Genomic DNA, 21,460 nt, shown 5'->3' on the forward strand with positions numbered 1-21,460 from the left:
CTGAATCATCTTGGATTTATTCATGCAATTCGTCGTAAAGCATTCTTGTTTTGTAAATAATTTTACTAACGTTTGCCTAAATTTGTTATTAAAAATAAAACAGTGACATTTTCCAATGGTTGACGAAACTAACCATACTTTATGATGGTATTAGTCATGGTCATACTAATCTCTTTGGTCATGTTAAGTCTGAAAATTCACATGACTAAAACAGTTACAGCTTAGAGTGACGTATTTCAACAAACAAACTCACGTGATTCAAAGGGGTGTAAGCATTAACACCCGACCCGTCAGAATGAGTGCAGTTTCAAGCAAAAGGGTCTACGACAATTAGTGCATCTAAAAATCTGACTTTTAGGTCTTGGACAATGCACGAATTTGACTAAATATGCATAAGGAGATTAAGTTTAATTTAATAATACTTCATCCACCCTAACCAAATTAATGTGCGTTAATTTAATAAATACATAAACGCTTTAGGTCCCAATACACCATTTCGTGATGTAACAATCCTATTTACCCTGGACGCGAAATTATCCTAATGCCCACCCGATTTTGGGCTTTTTCCCCAGCTTTCAAATAATTTTTACATTAACGCACATTATTTGGGTGGGTCAAGTGTTATTAATTCTATCTCACACTTTGTGTTTTTTGTGAATTTTCAGTGGATATTTTCAATTTATCTACACCGGGAGTTTACCTGAAGGTCCAATTAGTACCTCCTTAAGGCCAAGACCCCAAGGTCTAAAAGTCAGACTTTTTTGCCATTGGATAACCTAATTCTCATAGATCTTTTTGCTTAGAACTGCACTACTTTCTGACCAATGGGTGGCACTAAGCAGAGATGCCAGCGGCGCGATAGGTTCCACCTAGATCTAATTTTTTTTAGTTTATCTATAGGCTTCTAGTTTTTTTTTTCTTTAAAACAAAGAAAATCTTAATTTTTATGACAAATAAATGTTTTACCATAATAGTTTTGTTTGGTAGAATAAATAGAATATTAGATAATAAAGGAAAGGACATGTAAAAAAGTGACAATATTTTAAACATCAAATGTAGACCATCAGTCTACTGTTATATTTTTTAAGGTAGGCAAATGGCAAATCAGGACTAAAGTCAAATTTTTCTCATAGACTTGAATTTTCTTTAGCGACACTTTTTATGAGCTAGCAATCTTTTAGAGATGTTTTCCAGGTTTATTTGTCATATTTCCAAAATATACTGCTCTTTAAACTGCATTAAGCATATTTTTCGCTAAGAAAAAGGCGTTTATTTAATGAAAAAAATAGTATATAAAACCATTTAAAACTGCATGGTTAATAAAATAAATTTTTAAACGATTGCTTAGAAAAGTCACTGTGAGTAACAACAGTAGTTATTAATACTAAGCTAATTATTGTATATATAAAGCCAGTGATGACAAATATATGATATAATTATTCCATAGTAGTTTATATTAAAAGGTTACCAGCAAGAAATACTTTAAAGATAAACCAATAAATATGTATTCCAGGTTTATTCTGCAAAATCTATTTTTTTGCCTGTAATCTAGGTTTGTTATAAGTTGTCGCTGACGACCCTGGGTGTAAGCCAACTATACCTTTGTGATCAAGGTTTGTTCTATAGTTAATTTAGTAACAGCATATTATACTCTTTCTTATTTGTAGATGTAGAGTTAACATTGTTTCCTATGCTTGTTTCATTGGTCCCTGTATAAAATCAGGCGCTGGTCTTGAATTGTACCAATGTTTTTTTTTTACTGTAACAAAAAATGTTCACAATTGAAATTGTAAGAAGAAATAAATATGGGAGAATAAATATAATGATAATACTTGACCAACCAAAACCAAAATGCTGACTTACTGTACACCCGTACCCAAATAATGTGAAAATATAGCCACTGGGCAAACATGTGGTAGGATTCTAGAGCAGCGCCTAGAATTATTCTTTTTAATATTTGTTTTCAACTTACAGTGTTTCAAGGTGACGCATATCCTACATTTTGATTAACAACTAAAAGTAAAGATGGCTCATTGGTTTCATCGGAATCCATTTAAAGCAACTGCAGTACAGAATTTTGATGTTCGGAAAATTTCTCTAAAATCAGATTTTAATAAAGTAATGAGGTAAACCATTTTAATCTAAATAACTTTGTTTTAAATTTAACCCTAGCAAAACTGTATATAATTTGTGTTTAAATAAGTTTAAATAAATTGTTTTGAACCTGTTTCAATTTGGTATGTGTATTAATAATTTAGTACCACATAAAAATGTATTTTGTTTACAAAACATTTTGTATTATTTAATTGTTAATACAAGAGTTAACCAGATGCATGTACAATAGGGTTGTTCAAAAAAACACTCTTTTTGTCAAGTTTCAGTGGAAATTCCCACATTTCAGTGGGACCCCCTGGAATTGTTAGGTTGCGTCTGAAAACCCCACAAACCAAATCTGAGCACGTTTGGTTCAGTATTGACCGTGCTACGCCAATTTGAAAATTCACATTTGGGCTAAAATTTAAAAAAAAATAAATTATCCTACCACTAAAAAAATTGTTTTTCTTCTTTTTTTCATTGCTTTGCAATTGAATAGCTATAAATAAATCTGTTTTGCAGTAAAAAGTGAGTAGTCATGGTACAAATGTCACATTTCAACAACATTTGTTGGCTGTTTTGTACGAAAAAAATGGCTTTTATCACATTTTTTTGAACTTTAATTAAGTAATTGATATAACTGTGTGAAGACTAAATTCACTATTTTATTAATTTGATGTCATGTGTGCTGCATCTACTTTATTTTAACATTTTAAGTTATTTTTCATACAAAACAGCCTAACGAATGTTGTTGAAATGTGACATTTGTACCATGACTCAGGGGCGTATCCAGAAATCCAAAAAGGGGGGGTTTCGAATTTTCAACTTAGGGAATTCCCCGTTTGTCCGTCTGACGTTAATGACGTCATAATATAGCGACGGATATGACGTCGTAAAATAGCGATCAAACATTGAGAAACGTCAGCACCGCCTAACTCGACGTTTTTAGTGAGAAAAAGGCGGAGACCGCTTGATTTATTGTTGCTGATTGTCGAACACACACTTGCTGATCAGCCAACCCGAACGAATAACGAAAGGCGAAAGAGAAAAACTATCTAGCATTTACGGTCGACCAAACAAAAAAAGAAAAACGGCGTTTTTTCTTTGATTTCAATTTCGCATTAGCTTAAGACGCGTGACCTAATTACATTAAAAACATTGCCGCTTAGAACGGTGTGTAAAACCCTGACAAAAATGTACAAAAAACAATAATGTCACTTACAAAAAGGGGGGTCCGAAACCCAAATTAAGTATTTTCAATTAATTCTTTTAATTTTAAAGGTGAATAAGCGCAACTTTACACATTGAGAAATCAGAAAACTTTGACAATCAGAAATATTTTTGTTTCAGTGACTTGAGAACAGCCCGCAACAACCTTCTAGCACTTTTTAATGATCCACTTGCCTCACCGGACAAAATGGAAGCAATAAGTTCTGAATATTTTTCCTTGATTCAAGGCTTATTTGAAGTTCCGGGCCATGAAGAAAAACAACAAGAAAAAACAACAGAACCTTCAGAAAATAACGAGACTACCAGTAAAGGTATGCTTGTTTGTGCATTTATGTTCACATCAAGTGAATATATATATATAGAGAGAGAGAGAATGAATGAAGATTGGTGACCTGTAGCTTTTAAGTATATGAAATAGGAAATCTGAAAGTAAACATGTACTTTTTAACCAGTGGGTCTTGAAACTATTGTTATGCAATAATATTGCAAAAAATAAGGCCTATTCAACCTTTACCTAACCCCAACCCTAACTTTGCCACAATCTCTACTCACTTTATTTCGACGTGCGAATCATTTTGAACTTTTATTCGACGTGCGAATCATTTTGCGCAACTTGTAAATTTTATAAACTTGTTGCCAAACGCAAAAAAGATAGTTATGCTAATCTAATTCTAATCTAATTGGGCACTTTGTTGTCCATACGTAGCTCGGATAAAACTAATTTAGGCACATTTTTGGTCGTACCTAAAAGCTGAAATAAAACTATTTTGGGTAATTTTTGGTCGGTACGTAGCCCGGATAAAACTAATTGGTACACTTTTTTGGTTGTACATAGCCGGATAAAACTAATTTGGGCACTTTTTTGTCGTACGTAGCTTAAACAAAACTAATCAGGGCACTTTTTTGGTCGTACATAGCTAAAATAAAACTATTTTGGGCATTTTTTTGTAGTAGGTAGATCGGATAAAACTAATTTGGGAACTTTTTTGTCAAACGCAGCTCGGATAAAACTAATTTTGGCTGTTTTTGTTTCGTACGTAGTTCGAATAAAACTAAATTGGGCATTTTTCGAAACTTTGGGAAGTAAAATTGGGGCAGTGGCGTATTTGGGGGTTCGGACCCCCCCCCCTTTTTATATCGTTTTTTGTTTGTTTTTGTCAGCGTTTAAACTCACCGTCCGAAGCTGCGTGTTTTTTAATGTAATTGGGTCACGCGTCTTAACCTAATGCTAAACCAAAATTAAACGCAAAACACCGTTTATCGTTTCTTGTTTGGTCGACCGTAAACGCAGGATATTTTTTCTCTCGGTTTTCGTTATTCGTTCAGGTTGGCTGATTAGCAAGTGTGTGTTCGACAATTAACAACAATAAATCAAGCTGTCTCCGCCTTTTTCTCGCTTATAACGTCGAGTTAGGCGGTGCTGATGTTTCTCGCAGTTTTTCATTTCATATACCTTTAGACTATTTTAACTACGTAAGTGCGAAAAAAATTTTAGGGCTTATCTTCATTAAGTGGAAATTATACACTAATTACAAGTGCGACTTTGGCCCTGCCAAAAATCCAGGGCGTCTAAAAACGCTCTGCACACCCACGTTCGGCACCTATGCCTGGTATTTATATATATATGTTTTCGCCTTTAGTTGCAATAATATTGCCCTGACGAAGATTGCTCGAATAGGTGGTCGAAACGTTGGCACTTAAATAAAATTTTCTCGGAAGAACAATTGAACAGTTGAAGTTTTGTAGATTATCCTGCTTTAGATATTGTTACTTTGTAGGTCTTACTTCATTGAGTTTTTAACCTCAACCTAATTATTATTATGTGTAAGTGAAAATAAATACCTTGACGAAGCACTTACTGTGTAATGCCACATGCAGAGTTGCACAATTTCCTCAAGTGCATTAAAATGCAAAACGAACCTTCTATCCTAAAACCGCTTACATTAAACAAAATTTGCTAGAAGGTATTATTTCAAAGTAAACTTAAGGTCACAATTTAGAAAAGTTGCACACAGTGTGATTTTTAAATAATTGTAACACAGGGTTGGCATTGAATTCTAATTTGACTTGCTTGGATGAAATAACACTCGCCAAAAATGATGGCATGTTGTCTGCGAATTTCTGTTCTACCAAATTGTTTTTCAATAATTTATGCAATCACTATTGCAAGGATATTTACATACATTACCTTCAGTAAATAATTTTTATTCGAGCTGCATGTAAATTAAAAAGTGCCCTAATTGGTCAAATTAAGGTATGTTAATAAAAAGTTGCCCAAATTAGTTTCCTTTGAGCTATGTGCAAAAAATATGCCCAAACTACAGTTAAACAAAAATGTGATCTGCAACAGGCTTAATATTAATGTTAGCAGATTGAAAGTAAGTGAACACCAAAAACAGGTATTTCACCAAGGTTAAATACAGCCACTTCCCAATTTCATTAAATGTTCTTCACTATATATGATTATTCCTATGTTTGAAAACACTTAAGGACAAATCTTTGTTGTCAGTTTCCTATCCTGTGTTAGTATGCTTAAATAAACTCTTACTATTTTAAGTCCAATAGCTTTACATAAAGCAGGTGTCGACAAATAACGGCCTATAGACAGGGTTACCATCTGCTCAGACCAAAAACTAAGCACACTACTGATGACCAGGTCAAGATCCAGGATTACGGGGGTGAAAGTTTTTAGGAATAACGTTATAAAATAAAATAAAAACTTAAAAAGACCTATTTTGGTATGCGCAAAACGTAGATTAGTCCAAAAAAAAATTTGATCGAAAATTGGTAAAACCTTTTATTTAAGAGACCTGGCGCCTTAGGTCTGGGCTTTTGCTTGTAATAAAATTTAGGCCAGGGCATTTTTCTTTATAGTAAAATTTTGCTTGTAATAAATTTATTTACTTGAATGATTTGCTGTAATTCCCAAGTTTGTGCGTCTTGTCGAATTGTGGGCGCTTATTAATGTTTTTCCATAGTCTCTATAGCAGGGTTTCCCAAACTTTTTTGGACCACGGACCATTATTTGTGAATCTGCTTTTTCCCGGACTGCACCACAGAGCAAAAAATAAAAAAATGAAATTTGTTTATTTACAAAACTGCATCAAAGGGACGGTTTGTGTTTCTTCTCTGCCTCTCACCACTAACTTTTTACTCACTAATCTTCGTTTCACCAACTTTTGATAAGACAAACGGTTAGAATGATCTCAACAAAACAGCAAATTTTGAATGGCGATAAGAATTATTATTACGTCATAGACGAGAAATACAAGAATTTTTCGTAAACAACTTTTTTAATACAATGAAGGCGCAACAAATAAGATTAATGATACTGAATAGAAAAATCCTTCGAAATCATTAAATTGTGAATAACTTTGGCATTTATCTTTGAAAGGGTACGAACTGTACCACATAGCCTATATGTGTGACTTTTTAATTTCTTGTCATATCGCCACAGACCACCTGTGCAATCGTCGCGGACCACAGTTTGGGAAACCCTGCTCTATAGGTCAGTGTTTCCCAGCGTGGGCGGTACCGCCCCATTTGGACAGTAAAGAGTTACAGGGGGCTTTGTGAGTTTCTTGATTTATGGGGCGCCAAACCCATATTAGGGTTTCTATAATATTTTATCATATCACTAATTATACTATGTAAATCACGTTACAGCTACACCTTTTTAGTTCACAAAACTTGTTAGCCTACAAATATTATTATAAAATGTAGTGTTTAAGCTTGTATATTGTAGTATGGCCAACTAGAAAGACACTAAATGTGTTGTCTCCTCCTTAACGTACTTTGTTAACTGTCAAGAAACACACATAACAATTTGACAACAACTTAGGCAAGTTGTTCTGTGCAGTGACCACTATAGTCTATAGGCCTACATAAAAAGCAACATGTGACTCGTGACCCATGGTTATATAAGTCTGTAGCTCTGCACAATATCGCTTTATAAACGCGAAAAATTGCTTACTACATTCACATTCCTTTGTTATTATGTGGTATAATTCCTTTGTTATTACGTAGTACAAAATAAATGAAGTTTCTCACTCCTCCAACAAATTGAAATAATTGATACAAAACACTTTTAGAAACTAAAATAAGACAACTAAGCACACAACTCTAAAATGAGCATGTTTCTTAGAAATAAGCACATTAGTGTTTTCTAAGACACAAAAACCAAAAATAAGCACAAATTTTAGAAATAAGCATGGTATGGCAAACCTGCCTACAGGTGATATTTAGCCTGCAAAATCTGCGGTAGTTTAGACCTCCATATATAAACTGTTTTGCTTTCCGGTCTTTTAACGACTTACACAGGTAGCCTTCTTCAGGTTGAATGACATTAAATTCATTTTGTTTGTGGACAAAACAAATAATTACCACAAAATATATTTTATAACCTATCTTCCATGCAATGTCTTGCTTATCCTAAGTTTAAAAATTTAGCTTAAATTGGATGTTGTATTGTATTTGGTTGGACCTAACCTAACTTTTGAGCCATGCTTTATACTTGTATATCAAAGTTTGCATGTTATTGAGAACCCAAATTATTCAGTTGAAAGTTAAGATGATAAAAAAACTATACAACCTGTTATAAATTTGTAAAAAATATTTTGTGCAGATAACGAGCCAGTTGGAAAGAAAACTCAACTAAAAACTTTTTTCAAGTTTAAGTGGACCCAAACTTTACTTGTTGGCAAACCCCCAATGTATGTATGATCTGTATTTTTCCTAAAATAAAAACATTATTGTTATTTTTAAAGTTTCGGACACAAATCGTCTTTTATAGTGAAAGCTTTACTTCCAACTATTTTATCGCCTCCTTTGGACACATTTTGTATGATAATTTGCGCACTGTCTTTTGTTCTTAACTCAAGTGCCACCTCTTCACATTGTAAAAAATAGAGGGGACATTGGTGAAAATTATTTCTAAAATGGACTCCAGCAATAAGACTGAAACACATTTCGGAACAAGACCTAAATAGGACTAACACCTCATTTAATAAATCGAATAAGACCTAAACTTAGCAGAATAGGAAATATACCCGAGAACAAGGTTTATAGAATGTTTAAGTAAATCATGAACCCTACCCCAATCATTATCAGTAACTCCCTTAATCATTTTAACCCTAACCCAAATTTTAACCCCACCCATTGCCAACCCTTAATCCCAAACTAAAGTAAACAGTCAGTCAAGGCCAATAACTTATGGCACTTCAACAACACAGTTCAAACTAGGGCACCCAAAGGTTGATACCAAAACGACCGATGCCAGATTAGTGGTCCCCTATTTTCCCATACCCTCTTCTTTTAGTTTAAAACGTTATTTTGAGCTATTTTTGAGTTTATTACCTATTCCACCAGTTATAGGTCTTATTTTGACATATGTGTTACTGCATATTTCGCTTTATTATGTCCTTGGTCTGTAAACAGTTCTATTGTAAATAATTTGCACTGATACTGAACATTGCTTTATTGGTGTTATTGTGTGTCCTCCCATTTTAATAACTTTGAACAAGCATCTAATTTATATAAAACTTCATAATGGTATTGAACCAAATATATTGTAGGATTCACTTATTTCAATACAATCAATTTTGTCAAAACATTGTGTCATTCTGTAGTTTATGTTGTATTTTTGTGATTCAAAGACTTATTTGTTATATACTTGCAAATGTTATATCAGTAATATTAGTGTAAACATTTTGTTTCCTTTAAAGAGCTGAGGATGATGCTGAATTTGATTTTATAAACATGGGTGTGAATGTTGCACTGTGGTACACCAAACATGCTGCAAAGCTCTCAGCACAACCAGAGTGAGTAAAAAATACTTAAGTAAAATACAAAAAAAACATAAATGAGTGAGTAAAATAGCTAAGATAAATATAATAATATTGTTATTATCCGAGTTAAAGGTATGGTGTTTTTGACTATAAATGGTAGTAGGTACATTGGCAATACTTGTTCTATCAGTCTTGTTTACCTTTGGTTAAATGACGCTCAAATCAACTGTACTTTAAGGTTCCCAAACAGTAAATAGTTGATCATGATCAGGCATGTTTTTTATCATATGTTAACATTTTTTTTGCTCTGCATTAGTAAGTTGTGTGTATCTAGGGAAATAAACTGTAATCAACATTCCTGCATCTGTTCAGATTAAAAATGGAAGACGCGAAAGAAATTCATACATGCCTCAAGACTGCCTCTGGAATATTTAAGGAGTTTAAAGTAATTATGATTATACAGAGTAACTTTTGCTGCCCAAAACACACTTAATATATATATATGCCAAATGCAAAAACATTCATAAGGCAACTTTATTTACAGACACTATACATATATTTTGGAACACTATTTACGAATCTGTTCATAAGTTTAATGGTGAAAATAGCGGCCCAAATAGACGTTAAAAGCGACATGCTTTATTTTCAAACGTTTCGGCAATTGCCGCTTTTAACGTCAATTTGGGCCGTTATTTTCACCATTAAACTATACATATATTTATGTCAAACAAAATCAGTTTCTGTGATAACTTTAATTTGTTATGTTTTGTTATAAATAAGATGAATGGTGTTTTAAGGACAACCAAGTTGGAAAGCTTGCTAATCCCCCTGAAAAATGTTCCGACATGGATCCAAATGTACTTGACTGTTATGTTATGTGTTGCCAAGCCGAGGCACAGGAAGGTAGAATAAACCAGACAGTTATTTTATTAAGTATAAATAAAAAAGGTATTAGTAGTAAAAAAAATTGGTGCTACTGTGGGATCTTAAATTCCCTTACTGATTTAGTTTTTTTTAACTTTGTCTCACTTGTACATGTGTTCTATTTGAACTTTTTGAGTAAAGAAATGTAGATAGTTGTTAGTTGCCATCATGTGCTCATTAAAATATTAAAAGTAAAAGATTAAAAAAAATATTTTTGTATTTAGTAACTATTGCAAGAGCAGTCGAAAAGAAACATAGAGCAAGTTTAATCGCTGGCCTTGCAAATCAAACTTCGAAATATTTTCAAATGGCTGGTAATATTTTGTTTTCTTATAGTTTGAATTTCCTAAAATATACTGCGTATTGTTAATATACCTAAAATATTGGAAACTTTCAACTGGTTAATGTATACAATCAAATTTATATTTAACTTTACAGACGACCACCTAAAGTCGTTGGACCAAGGAATAGTGGGAAAGTGGAGAAAATATCTTCAGTTAAAACAATCATTTTACATGTCCTATGTAGGTTGAAATTTGTTGATAAGAAATTGCTGTAATAAACTAGTCGTAGCATACAGCTGTGTCCACTGTCCATATGTATATCTTTACTCATCGAATCTAGCTGTAACTTAAGCTGAAACAAAAGTGTAAAATGTAATCCAAACGATCGAAAACAAGTTATAATGTAACTACTTTTTTAATGCTTAAATAATACTTGCTGTCAACAGCAACACTTCTTAATTGAAAATACCACTAATTGCCAATATTTTTTGCAACACAGTGTACAACTTTGTTGAAGTACAAAGTAATTCAAAAACACTCGGTTTGGACCAAGTCGTACATAGGGCAATTGCTGGCCGTTCTCTATAAGAAATGTATTGTATATTGGTATTAATTAAGGTCAAAATTTTACATAATAAACTTTGCGAAAAACAGGATAACCATTAATAAAAAAATAGTTTGAGGAATTGTCGAGATTGGAATAAAGAACCAAATTAGAAGCGAAAAATGTAAAATTACATTTAGAGTTTAAACTTGTTTTATATGTATAAATAACAGTTTTAATATGTTTTTAATAAACAGGTTGTAGTAGTGCGTCTACTGTATCGTTGTTTGTATTTTTACTCCTGAATCATTTCATCCAAGGTGAATCTATAAACTATATAAAACGAAATTGCTTTATTTAGGCTTTGTGTTATCACGGGGGTGGACTTCTTGCCGAGGAAAAGTGTGGTCTTTCAATACGGTGTCTACAAGACAGCACAGAACGTATGTAACCGCCTAAGTTTCACACACATGTATATTAGTTGCTCGATTGAATTTACTGGGCGTTCCACATATAAGCGTAGCATACCTTCTCTAGGTGTCGCACGTGTGTTACTTTTAGCTATGTTTTAAAAGACGCCGCGCTTATTCGTTCCTTGGCAACTATTGCTACTTAAGGGACTTCAATGGACATTGCGATAACATCGCTGTACTGTCTGGGCTTTTAAAGCAGTGTAAAACAAGAATGTCTCCTATACCTCCTTTGTATACCATGAATAGAGTGCTGTTTCATACGACTAAACTACAAAAAAAGATGAATATAGTCAAATACACTGTTGCCACGACCACATTAAAACGATGTTAAGCAAAATGTATTCTACACTCATTTTCACAAATAAATATCAAATTATAAGAAATACATTTGCCCTCAACAATGCATAACATGCTTTAAATAAAGGCAGTGTTTTCATGTTTTTTCCTCAGTGTTTGAGAAGACAACCACTCTATGTAAGGAATACATATCTACGAAAGGTGCAGGTTCCACCATACGACCACACGAACACCAATTCTATTTGAATTTTAATCGAGATCTTCAAAGAAAGTTTGAAAAGAGCAAATCTGAAAATGGCTTTATGTAAGTTTGACATCGTAACTTGTGCGTGGGCTTTTAATGAGTTTACAAATTTCAAGAAAGAACTAAATTAACTTTATTTATTATAGTAAATTTTGATAACACGTTGTTACCCGCTGAAAATATATTATCTTCCTTGCTGCTTATTTTAAAATCTGCTAACCAAAGTTTCGGTGGGTTGGAAAACACATCAAGAAAAATATTTGACAAATCGGACCCAAGATAAAAGTGCAATTACTAGCATGTTTATTTGGTTTTATAATGCTACCAGTTAAATAATAGCTGTGATAAACATAGTTATTTGTTTATATTTAGAACAGTAGTATTTTGTATAACCTATAACGATTAAAGAAGTTACGGTTGCAGAAAAAATGTTTAACATCGCTTGAACAATTCCTAATTTATTCTTTACAATTAAACAAGTCGTTATTAGTATTATTACATGCCCGTTTTAAATACTTTTGACCGGTGCTTATCATGAGCATGCAGCATATGGCCCAAAATTGGCTAATGACGTCATAAGTTGCGCAATCCGATTAAAACGACCTATTACAATGACGTTTATCGAGCGTACTTGACACGCTCTCTAATTGCTAGCCTGTCGACTGCGGCGTGTGTTTTAATTCAAATTTTTTCAAGTCATTAGTATATAGTGTTGCACACCTATCCGGAAAAGGACAACTTTTATAAGTTAAACAGGATAACCGCGAGACAGGGACTTAAGTATGGATTACTGGATTTTTAGCACAGCACAGCATAAATAAAGCTTTAACGTATACTACATTTTCGCCACTACATATCACAGATACCATCAAAAAGTGCCACCTGTTGCACCAAACATCGACTTCCAGGCGACTCACGGTCTTGTGGAGCCTACCCCCTATGTCATGCCAACTAAAAGCGCGGCGTGGAGCACATCAGTGTACGCTGGCTTCGACGTAACTAAAAATGTGCAAAACGACAAAAAAGTAAGTGCTTAAGCCTCGCGTTTATATCGTATACCTTTCAGAGTTGCATTTTGGATCATACTTATAAGCTTATAGGGACTTGACATGTTTAACTTTCTTGGTCTAGGAGAGCCCTAGAATACAGGAGACTATTTACTTACCCTTGTATAAGTTATTTTCGGGAACTTGCAGAATAAGTGGAAGTAAAGGTCGGTAAAAAGGTCTGGGCTACAAGCGTTGCCCACTTTGGTCTACTCCATTTATTTTTTACCACTTTGGTTTACTCCGTTTATTGTTTTTTAATCGTCAATGATGTAATAAAAATTTGCGCTTTCACCCTATTTACGTTAAAACAAAGTGAGCTCAATAACTTTTTTTAAACACTATTGGCCAATTCGACAATTTATGTAACAGTCAAACCATTTTCTTCACCCATTCTTCTTAGACATTGTGTGTCATTTTCTGTTTGCAGCTGAAGCCAGAAAAGGAGGGAGACATAAAGCCGATAAAGGAGCCAGATATTAAAGTCACTAGGGACAATGGTTGCATCGTATCGTGAACCCTTGTGTTGGGACTCTCGCTTGTCATTTGGGGAAAAACCCTCGATCGGCTAACGTGACAGATCAACTGTGACATCACAAAGCCGTGACATGGGCAGTCGCTCTTGTTTCTGACGAAAATCTTGATGTCGTGCTTTGGAGTCCGTCACGTGCCTATCTTTATTTTGGTGTTCTTACACGACTTTATTTTAATGTATTGTCACCATATGTAATTAAGTGTATCCGGTGCGCAACTCCCTTATTTTTCGGCTTTGCCAAGGTCATAGAATTATGTCATTGAATACCATTTTTCAACAAATATTTTTCAACAAACAACAATAGTGTCAACAGCACAGTTTCTCATCCAAACGGCACTGCGTTAGCTTGTTTCTGTTGTAGACGCTAAAAATAGATCTTCACACTCAATACCATATTAACAGCAATTGATTTCTGACTCTTTTAATTCTATTACATCCCCGGGAATAAACAAAAATCAAAAACTTATTTTCCATTTGAAATATTCTTTACTTGCAGTAAACTTTTTTATTGTACTAAAGGCTCTAAGTGCAATAATGCAGGTTTTCTTAGCCGCCGTCCCGCGGACCGGTGCCGTTCTTCTCCCTTCCCGTGGATTTTTCCTTATGTTTTCGTATGTTAAGCCTATTTTGGAAGAATTTGTTTAACAAAAAAACGCCCTGAGTAGTTCATTTTTATGTCCGGAAAATCTAATTATACTGTTCGTCTGTTTCTAAACCGCGCGAATACTATACTCCTAAGGGTTGTTTATTAAAGACCTGTCCTAGTTGTTTTAGTAAAGAATCGTGCATTCAAAATTCTGGTTACCGTCCGCAAATATTAAAGAAAAACACTACAATAATGTAAATAACAGGCAAAGATTTCTAAAATAATTTTTGTGGTACGTTGTACCTATAGTATATATTTTAAATATTTTATGCATCTACTGTTTTTTGTACAGTACTGAATTTGTTTGAGATGCACTCTAAATAAAGAAAACAGATGACGAAATGGGATGAAGTTTGAAAGTTGTATTTTGTTGTGATGGCAAAAAAATGTTGCCCAATAAAGCTTAGGCGTATAATTTTTAAAAGCCCCTCTTTAAACCAAAATGTTGAAAATGTACCTCTTTAAAACAATGTTTGCTAAAAACTGTCAACTTTAGCAAATGGAGACTGTTATTTTCCATAGCCCAAAATTGTGTGTATAGCGATAGGTTTTAGAATGAAAGGTTCTCTGAAAAGTGATTTCATTTTGAAGGCACCTTTGGCGTGTAGGCCTACTGTTTGTAGTGGTGATGGGTAAATGGTTAATGAAGTAATTTGTCGACTAAAGTGGTTAAAGTCAGGTCAGAGTAGCCCAGAATGTTGGGCTTAAAATAATACTGTTGCAACACAATGTTTACGTGGGGCATTAGACCCAATAGGCTGAAAAAAAAGCAAAACAAGGCACTACACTTAATTTCGTCAGATTAATTATGGTTTTAAAGGCGCCGCAGATGTTGCAACGCACCCAATTAGCTTGATCGGAACGCCGAGACCGTTTCATAGTACCGCTAAAATGTGCAGCTCAGCGCGTTGTTTACCGCGTACACTGTTCAGCGAACTCGCAGCCGTGGTCAACGTAATCGCGTGGCAGCGGAGCGTTTTTCCTTACTATGCCCACAACTATTGCATCACAAAATATCACTGCCGCAAGCGCCAAACAAAGAGAGCGACGAATTCTACATTACCGAGAACTGACTAGCTTCGTTTGCGATTTGCGTGATCTTGGGGAAGAGTTCAACGTTCTACGAAGCCTTTTTCTGACTTCCATATAATGCTTTGTCACAGATTAAATGTGACATATAACATTGAGGATATAGCAAAGGTAAACTGGTAAGGGAGCTGAAGATAAGAAGACCCATGCAAGCAACAAACGCTAAGTAGAACTTTGTTGACTATAGTCCTGACTGGCCGTAAAGCGGCGCATGATTTCACAGTTTACTGTTATGCGAAGTTGTTTACCAGTAAGGAAGTGACAACGATGTTTTCCTCGATGTAGTAATGTTTTCATACCTGCTTACTTTCAGTAAATATGAGATTGTAAATTGGTCTAAAATTTACGACAATCTAAAAAAGTCATTAAATAAAAAGTTACCTTAGTCGAAAAACGAAACGTTAACAAGCACGCAAAAATACCCAAAACGAACTAGAAACTACTCGTATATGTTAAATGTTTTTCAATAACCCTTTTTAACCGACCCGTCTTTAACGTTTCTTGAAATACATCGTAGTAATTTTTAGTTCCAATAACAAGAATTGATAAAAATAACCGATGAAAATACTGTTATATTTGGGCACGTGCTGTTGACTTGAAAGTCAATTAATTATTTATTTTAAATGTTATCCCGACAATCACTACTAACTATAAACCTAGCAGGCTTTTTTGCCAGCCAACTGTGCCTTTCTGTTGGTTAAAATTGTATTTTTTGGTAAATTCCCAATGTTCTGGCAGACGGTGATCGAATTGGCCACAACGAGAAATTGCATTTAATGTATCCTAAAATACATCATGACACTGGAAGTTAGTAATTATCACCAGCAAACGTTCGCGCTTAGCTGGCCATCGTCAACTCGAATAACGTAGCGAAATGAGTGAACAGGATGTTTGTAGGGTTTGTGACGAAGATCACCACTCTAATTTGGCTTGACGTTGTAACAAACAGTTTGCCTAATGACGTTATTAAGGTCTGTTAAATGTAAACATAAATTTACTAAATGGTGCGCTACAGATTTTAACATGTTTAATTAAAACTTGCGAATATTCAATTTTGTATGTTGTAAAACGTCGATTAGTGCTTAGTTAATTCAACAGATATTTTTTTAAAGTTACTTACCTCACCACTTTCGTCAAATTCAGCTCTGACAGTTAAGAGAAATGTTGTTCGCATTGTCCCGGACAATTCGTTCACTATTAGCAATGTTCGACCTTGTTCAGTCATGAGTCAACAACTATCGGATCACTGACGGCGAGAGCAGATCGAATATCCCATGTGAAAGAGACAGCGAGACAGACAGATTTTGAGTCGAACAAGCGGCCTAGTTTCCGCGCCATCCGTAGTGCCATATTTGGTGCCAAACGAAATGAAGTTTTAGCGTGAAATCGCAATCGAACAGGTTGGATTTTAGGAGGTTAACTGAACGTTCACACTGTCTAATAGCGTTGATTTTTCTTTTCTTTTACTGTTTAATACGCTCGGGTAATATATAAAGTCCACTTCTTATAGATTGACACTTTGATTAAACGTCCGCTAACAAAACGTGATATCGACCAAGCGTCTATAGTAGTCAGAAAAGAGTGCGTTTATAGCTTACTAACGCCTTACAAGTTACGCCGAAAGTGACTAGGCAGGTCCCAAAATATCGGTATTGGTCAAGTTTGACGTCAGACATAGCCGGTGAGCTGTACCGACATTACCTACTCGAACTTGGAAAGCTATTGGTAGTTTACGTAAACTGAAAAAGTCGCCTCAGGGTTTTTCTTTTGCCACTCAGTCTCAGCCAATTCAACATGCGTAGCCACTTTTAGCTGACAGTATACAGTTCACTTGTCAGGTTTTATACTTGACGTGGCAGTGAAGTGGAGTATATGTATATTGTATGCTGACAGAGTGGTAGTTTTTGCGTATTTATAAATCTAAATTGTTTAATTTTACCGTCGATAAATGTTGAGACTGTTTTAGATTAAACTATTTTGTTATAATATACCTAATATAAAATTTTAAGGTGTAACTTCATTATAATATTTTTCATTTGAATAAGCGTGTTTTAGTCCTCTTTAGTTATAGGAATGCATATAGGTAGTTACAAAATGTATTTGTTCGGTTTATAAATGAAAAAGCGATATAGCGTCACGTGTAAGGGGTTTTCCATGCAACATAAAAAAATGCTAGTAGCTCCCGTTTCGACTGAGAGAAGAAACCACTAACGGCATGGCGTGGGGAATTTTTACACACACACGCTCACACAGATACTTGTGTTTTTGTAACCTCAATTGGAAATCATCAGGATGCGGATACCTGTTCGCGTCTTTCAACAATAGTGTCAGCTATGGTCAATTAATAATTTTACATCGTGCGAAAAACTGAAGCAAGTTTATTGTTGTCACTTCGATATGCCAAAACGCACTACAAACAGTGTGACGTCATTGTTTAGTGAATGACTAACCGATCGTGACTGTTCGTTACGTAGTTGCCTGGGATGAGATAGCGTTCTGTCGGCATCAGTTTTTAGTTTCAGAACGTTGTTTTGATAGGTGACGTGTTGTTTTTACACAAGTTTGTCGACATTCTTTTGTTTACGGTGTAACTACCTGTCGCGCGATTGGTAGAAAGGCTTAACTTACGCGTGGTCAGGTCAACTCTAAATATGTTTTAAACATTGTTAAACGACAATAGTCTGTCGCTTAAAAACGCGGTACATATATGTAGTGTGGTATGTAAGTGTTTAAAAAAATGTGGGTTAAAAAAGGAGGCGTGTGATTTTTGCTGGTAAAGCACGATTGTACCAAAGTGGTTGCGCCTACTTTACATAGCGGAAGTGTTGGCGGCGTGAGGATAGCTGGCGTTGGTGCTGACGTAATGTCAGAACACGTGGAACGAAGGAGAGCTTGCGACAGAGCAGCAGTCGAGTAATTGCGTGGGTCCTTTGTTGTCTCGTGAGGGCGAGTCAGGCAAATGTGTACCAAAACAATCACAGGTCTTCGCGCGTGTGTGCCTGTCGCAAGTTAAATCAAGGAATGTAGTCGTCTTAGCGCAACTGCTGACAATAAAAATTTAGGTTGCTCGATCGAAACGAGATAGCCTGATATTCGGTTACGGCTTTTATTTATTGATTAGTGACACAATGAGCGCTTATAACAAAGCAGGTTTGTGATACAAAGATAAACCGTCAAGCTTGTCGAGTGAGGCGCCACCACTGTAAATTTGGAACGTATAAAAGCACCCGTTACTCTTTTATTTGGGCTGCTTCTTCAGCCATGGTAGCAGAGTTTTTGAAGTACCGTTATTTATATGTGGGTTCACGGACAAACGGCAGCATGTTAAATAACGCTTGCGACCTCGTTAAGTGTTTGTTGTACGGAAACCGAATAAATATGATCAAAAATCAACTGTAGTTAATGAAGCGCGTATATTATTTCTAGAGGTTTTTTTTTCTAACAAATGAAACGAAACGTAAAGCAACAATAAACTAGAAGCAATCATAGCGTTATGTTTATTTTTAATCTGATAACTGAAACAAGCTGTAGTAGTCAGGCTAATGATATGTAATAAGAAGTAAGCCAATTGGCTTCCCTCTATTAAAATGTCATTACGCTTGTATTCCGTTGCATATATTTTAATTTAATTTGTTATAATTGATATGTTAGCTACAATATGTAATGTATTGATTGTCTGCCTTCAAATGTTTGATCGTATGTAACATACTATACAAAGCTGTCATACGCAGGAAGCGCTTTTAAAACGCGAGCATTTTGACGCGGGGAATTTCGTTTCCTTTTTCGTTCGTATTTGTCTAGTAGTGTGTACGTTGCCTATAGTATAATTTCCTAACATTATAAAAAGCGTATGTTCTTGTTTGCAGAAACGAATTGTATGTAAAAAACGCTATTGTGTTTGCTGACGCTGTTAACCCTCCAAAGCGGGAATTACCAAAAACGAGATGAGTGCTTCTAAAGTGGGGTCAACCGTTATTCAAATGGACCCGGTCAAGTCAACGAAAAGTCAAAGCATACCTATACCAAAAGCTGGTGCGGTTCGTTCGGCTCATCTGCGAAACAACGGATCGTACGTCATTCTATCGCCTGTTCTGGTTCCTTATGTCCAAGCGCCTGTGCAGTATGTAAAAGCCGGGTCAAAGAAGGCAGTTAACAGTTCTCAAGTGCGCAGTAAAGGCGCTGTTCCGATTCGCTATATGCCCACAGTTTATTCGTGCAGTCCCCAGTACGTTGCGTCTCGTTACGTTTACCCGACCGATGGCATAAGCACTTACGTGAATGGCCACTTATACAACAAGCAGGCACGACGGCTGATGCAATCGGATGCATACCCGCTCGTGTACGCTGCGCCGCAAAGTATCGGCCATTACACGCCTTTGCACAACGGTTATGTTTCGGCGTTAAACCCACCATCTTCCTACTGTCTATCGCAGTCGGATAAAGCGAAAACAAATTCCAAACTCAATCCATTAAGCGAACCATACACGCCGCCCAGCAGAAGCAACAACCGCCTCTGCCTTTGCGATCCGGCGAGGTCAGGCACGCCTGATGAAGTGTGGTGCTGCAACGCCACCAACTGCTCGCGATCGTCAACCCCGGACACTTGGGGTGGGGAGGAGACATCGAGCACAGCGGCCAGCAGAAGCGTGTCTCCGGTCGTACACCGATTGGATAAGATGCACTCGAAGGAATATGGTAGCGACACGGACAGCGGCGTGGAAGCAGAAAGTGACTCGGAGAGTTGGCGATATTGTTCAACCCCTCCCCTGGTCAATGATGGGTCATCCAATGCTGACGGCGCAGGTGATTATCCCGATTTCAGGATACCAAGAAACGACGAGGAAAAGCTCCCCGTTGACTCGACACACTTCGTCGACTTCGTGTGCTCGCACCTCTGTTCGCACGAATGGCGATCTGTGGCGCGTGAACTCGGTGTTGATGAGGTCATCATTCAGAGCGTCGACTACGACATCTACGATTCATTTAGGGAGGAGATGCGATACGTGTTTTCCTACTGGCTGCGATCGGAGGAGAACCAATCCTGCTCATTGTCGGAGGTTCGGGAGCGGCTTAACGCCGCATTTAACGAAGTTGGCAGGAGCGATCTCGTCGATAAATTACACTCGGATAGCGATTGAGCTGTCTTATTTTCTTTTTATATTTAAACAGAATAATTATTGTTTATTTTGTTTTGTCTTTTCACCAAAAGCTCGAAGCGACGTGAATGCCAGGTTTTTACTTTTCTTATAGCATTGATAGATCATCAAACTTTCGTTCAGTGTTAATACTTTGCTATTGTATATATAATTGCTGTGATGTAATCATGAACATATACTAATTTAATTTAAATATAGTCGGAACACTGTTTTGGCTTTCGTTTGTCAATTTTTTGTTGTGCAGTAGACACCTGGCCACTATTTATTTGTAAAAAGTATTTTTTTATTTATGCCTATTTATTTCTTTTGATGATAAATAGGCATTGTTTAATCTAACACCCGCTACCCACAATTGCTGCTTTGTGCGTTTTACTTTATACAAAACCAGCTACCGGTGTAAGATAAAAGTGTAGAAATAAAAGATGTGTTTAAATTATATCATATCATATCATATGTTTTTGCAAGTTAAACTACACAGGGAGAAAGTTTTCCAAAAAAAAGTTTTTAAAGTCTAATTACAGAGCAGCGTTTAATAAAAGCTGTACTTTTACCTGAACAACAGCGTGAGCCTCATTCCAGTTTATTGTGGACCTCGGCGCACTTTAGTTTGTCAATAATACATGGAAAGCAATAGCTTCATTACAAGCGCAACCGGGTGTACTCTTTTATAAATTATGTTATACCCGCGCCACAGTGTAGTATGTATAGCCAATTTTTGTAATTATAATTTTTACACCGAGTTTTAACTTATGTCATATTATAGCTTCGATTCGATGTTCCAAAAGGATGCAAAGTTGACACAATGTCAATTAGATAACGGATATAGTCTACACTTTGACACTAGAAGAGCACAAATAATCGGTTGTCAATAGCACATATGCCGAATGCTGATACTGAATAAGTAGTTTAAATTTATACTATTTATTACTCACTTCAATATAGTTTAAAACAGTCACGTTATCATATTTAAGTGTTTTTAAATGGTATTTTTCAGGAATGTTGGTTTTAGATTACAATACTTTGTTGGTTTGTGTTTCGAGTTATATTTTCGGCGAGAAATAAGCAATGCTTTAAATTAACGAAAAAAACTCTTTAATTGTTTTCCATAACTG

General features: G+C 35.6%; 2 protein-coding genes across 2 annotated transcripts; both read left to right on the forward strand.

Moving 5' to 3' along the window:
- The first annotated feature begins 323 nt into the window (after positions 1–323).
- On the forward strand, positions 324–14,442 carry LOC146140505 (BRO1 domain-containing protein BROX-like). Its single transcript, XM_083393028.1, has 13 exons — positions 324–1,613; positions 1,975–2,126; positions 3,445–3,635; positions 7,949–8,036; positions 9,048–9,143; positions 9,483–9,555; positions 9,908–10,013; positions 10,259–10,348; positions 10,473–10,558; positions 11,224–11,305; positions 11,786–11,936; positions 12,739–12,901; positions 13,353–14,442. Exons 2-13 carry the CDS (start codon positions 2,026–2,028, stop codon positions 13,437–13,439), a joined length of 1,314 nt encoding a protein of 437 aa, XP_083249154.1. The 5' UTR covers positions 324–1,613; positions 1,975–2,025; the 3' UTR covers positions 13,440–14,442.
- Positions 14,443–15,211: 769 nt separating this feature from the next.
- Positions 15,212–21,299, forward strand: LOC146140506 (uncharacterized). Its single transcript, XM_083391868.1, has one exon. It carries the CDS (start codon positions 19,137–19,139, stop codon positions 20,328–20,330), a length of 1,194 nt encoding a protein of 397 aa, XP_083247994.1. The 5' UTR covers positions 15,212–19,136; the 3' UTR covers positions 20,331–21,299.
- The last annotated feature ends 161 nt before the right edge of the window (positions 21,300–21,460 follow it).

Source organism: Ascidiella aspersa, chromosome 6 (genome assembly GCF_963924565.1).
Source record: "Ascidiella aspersa chromosome 6, kaAscAspe10.2, whole genome shotgun sequence".
Lineage (NCBI taxonomy): Eukaryota > Metazoa > Chordata > Ascidiacea > Phlebobranchia > Ascidiidae > Ascidiella > Ascidiella aspersa.

Excerpts from the sequence above, each read along its gene's own strand:
- LOC146140505 (XM_083393028.1), top strand. The coding sequence starts at position 2,026 with ATGGCTCATTGGTTTCATCGGAATCCATTTAAAGCAACTGCAGTACAG. Across the intron at positions 3,636-7,948 it reads TAACGAGACTACCAGTAAAG|ATAACGAGCCAGTTGGAAAG; the intron begins GTATGCTTGTTT and ends TATTTTGTGCAG. Across the intron at positions 9,144-9,482 it reads AAGCTCTCAGCACAACCAGA|ATTAAAAATGGAAGACGCGA; the intron begins GTGAGTAAAAAA and ends GCATCTGTTCAG.
- LOC146140506 (XM_083391868.1), top strand. The coding sequence starts at position 19,137 with ATGAGTGCTTCTAAAGTGGGGTCAACCGTTATTCAAATGGACCCGGTC.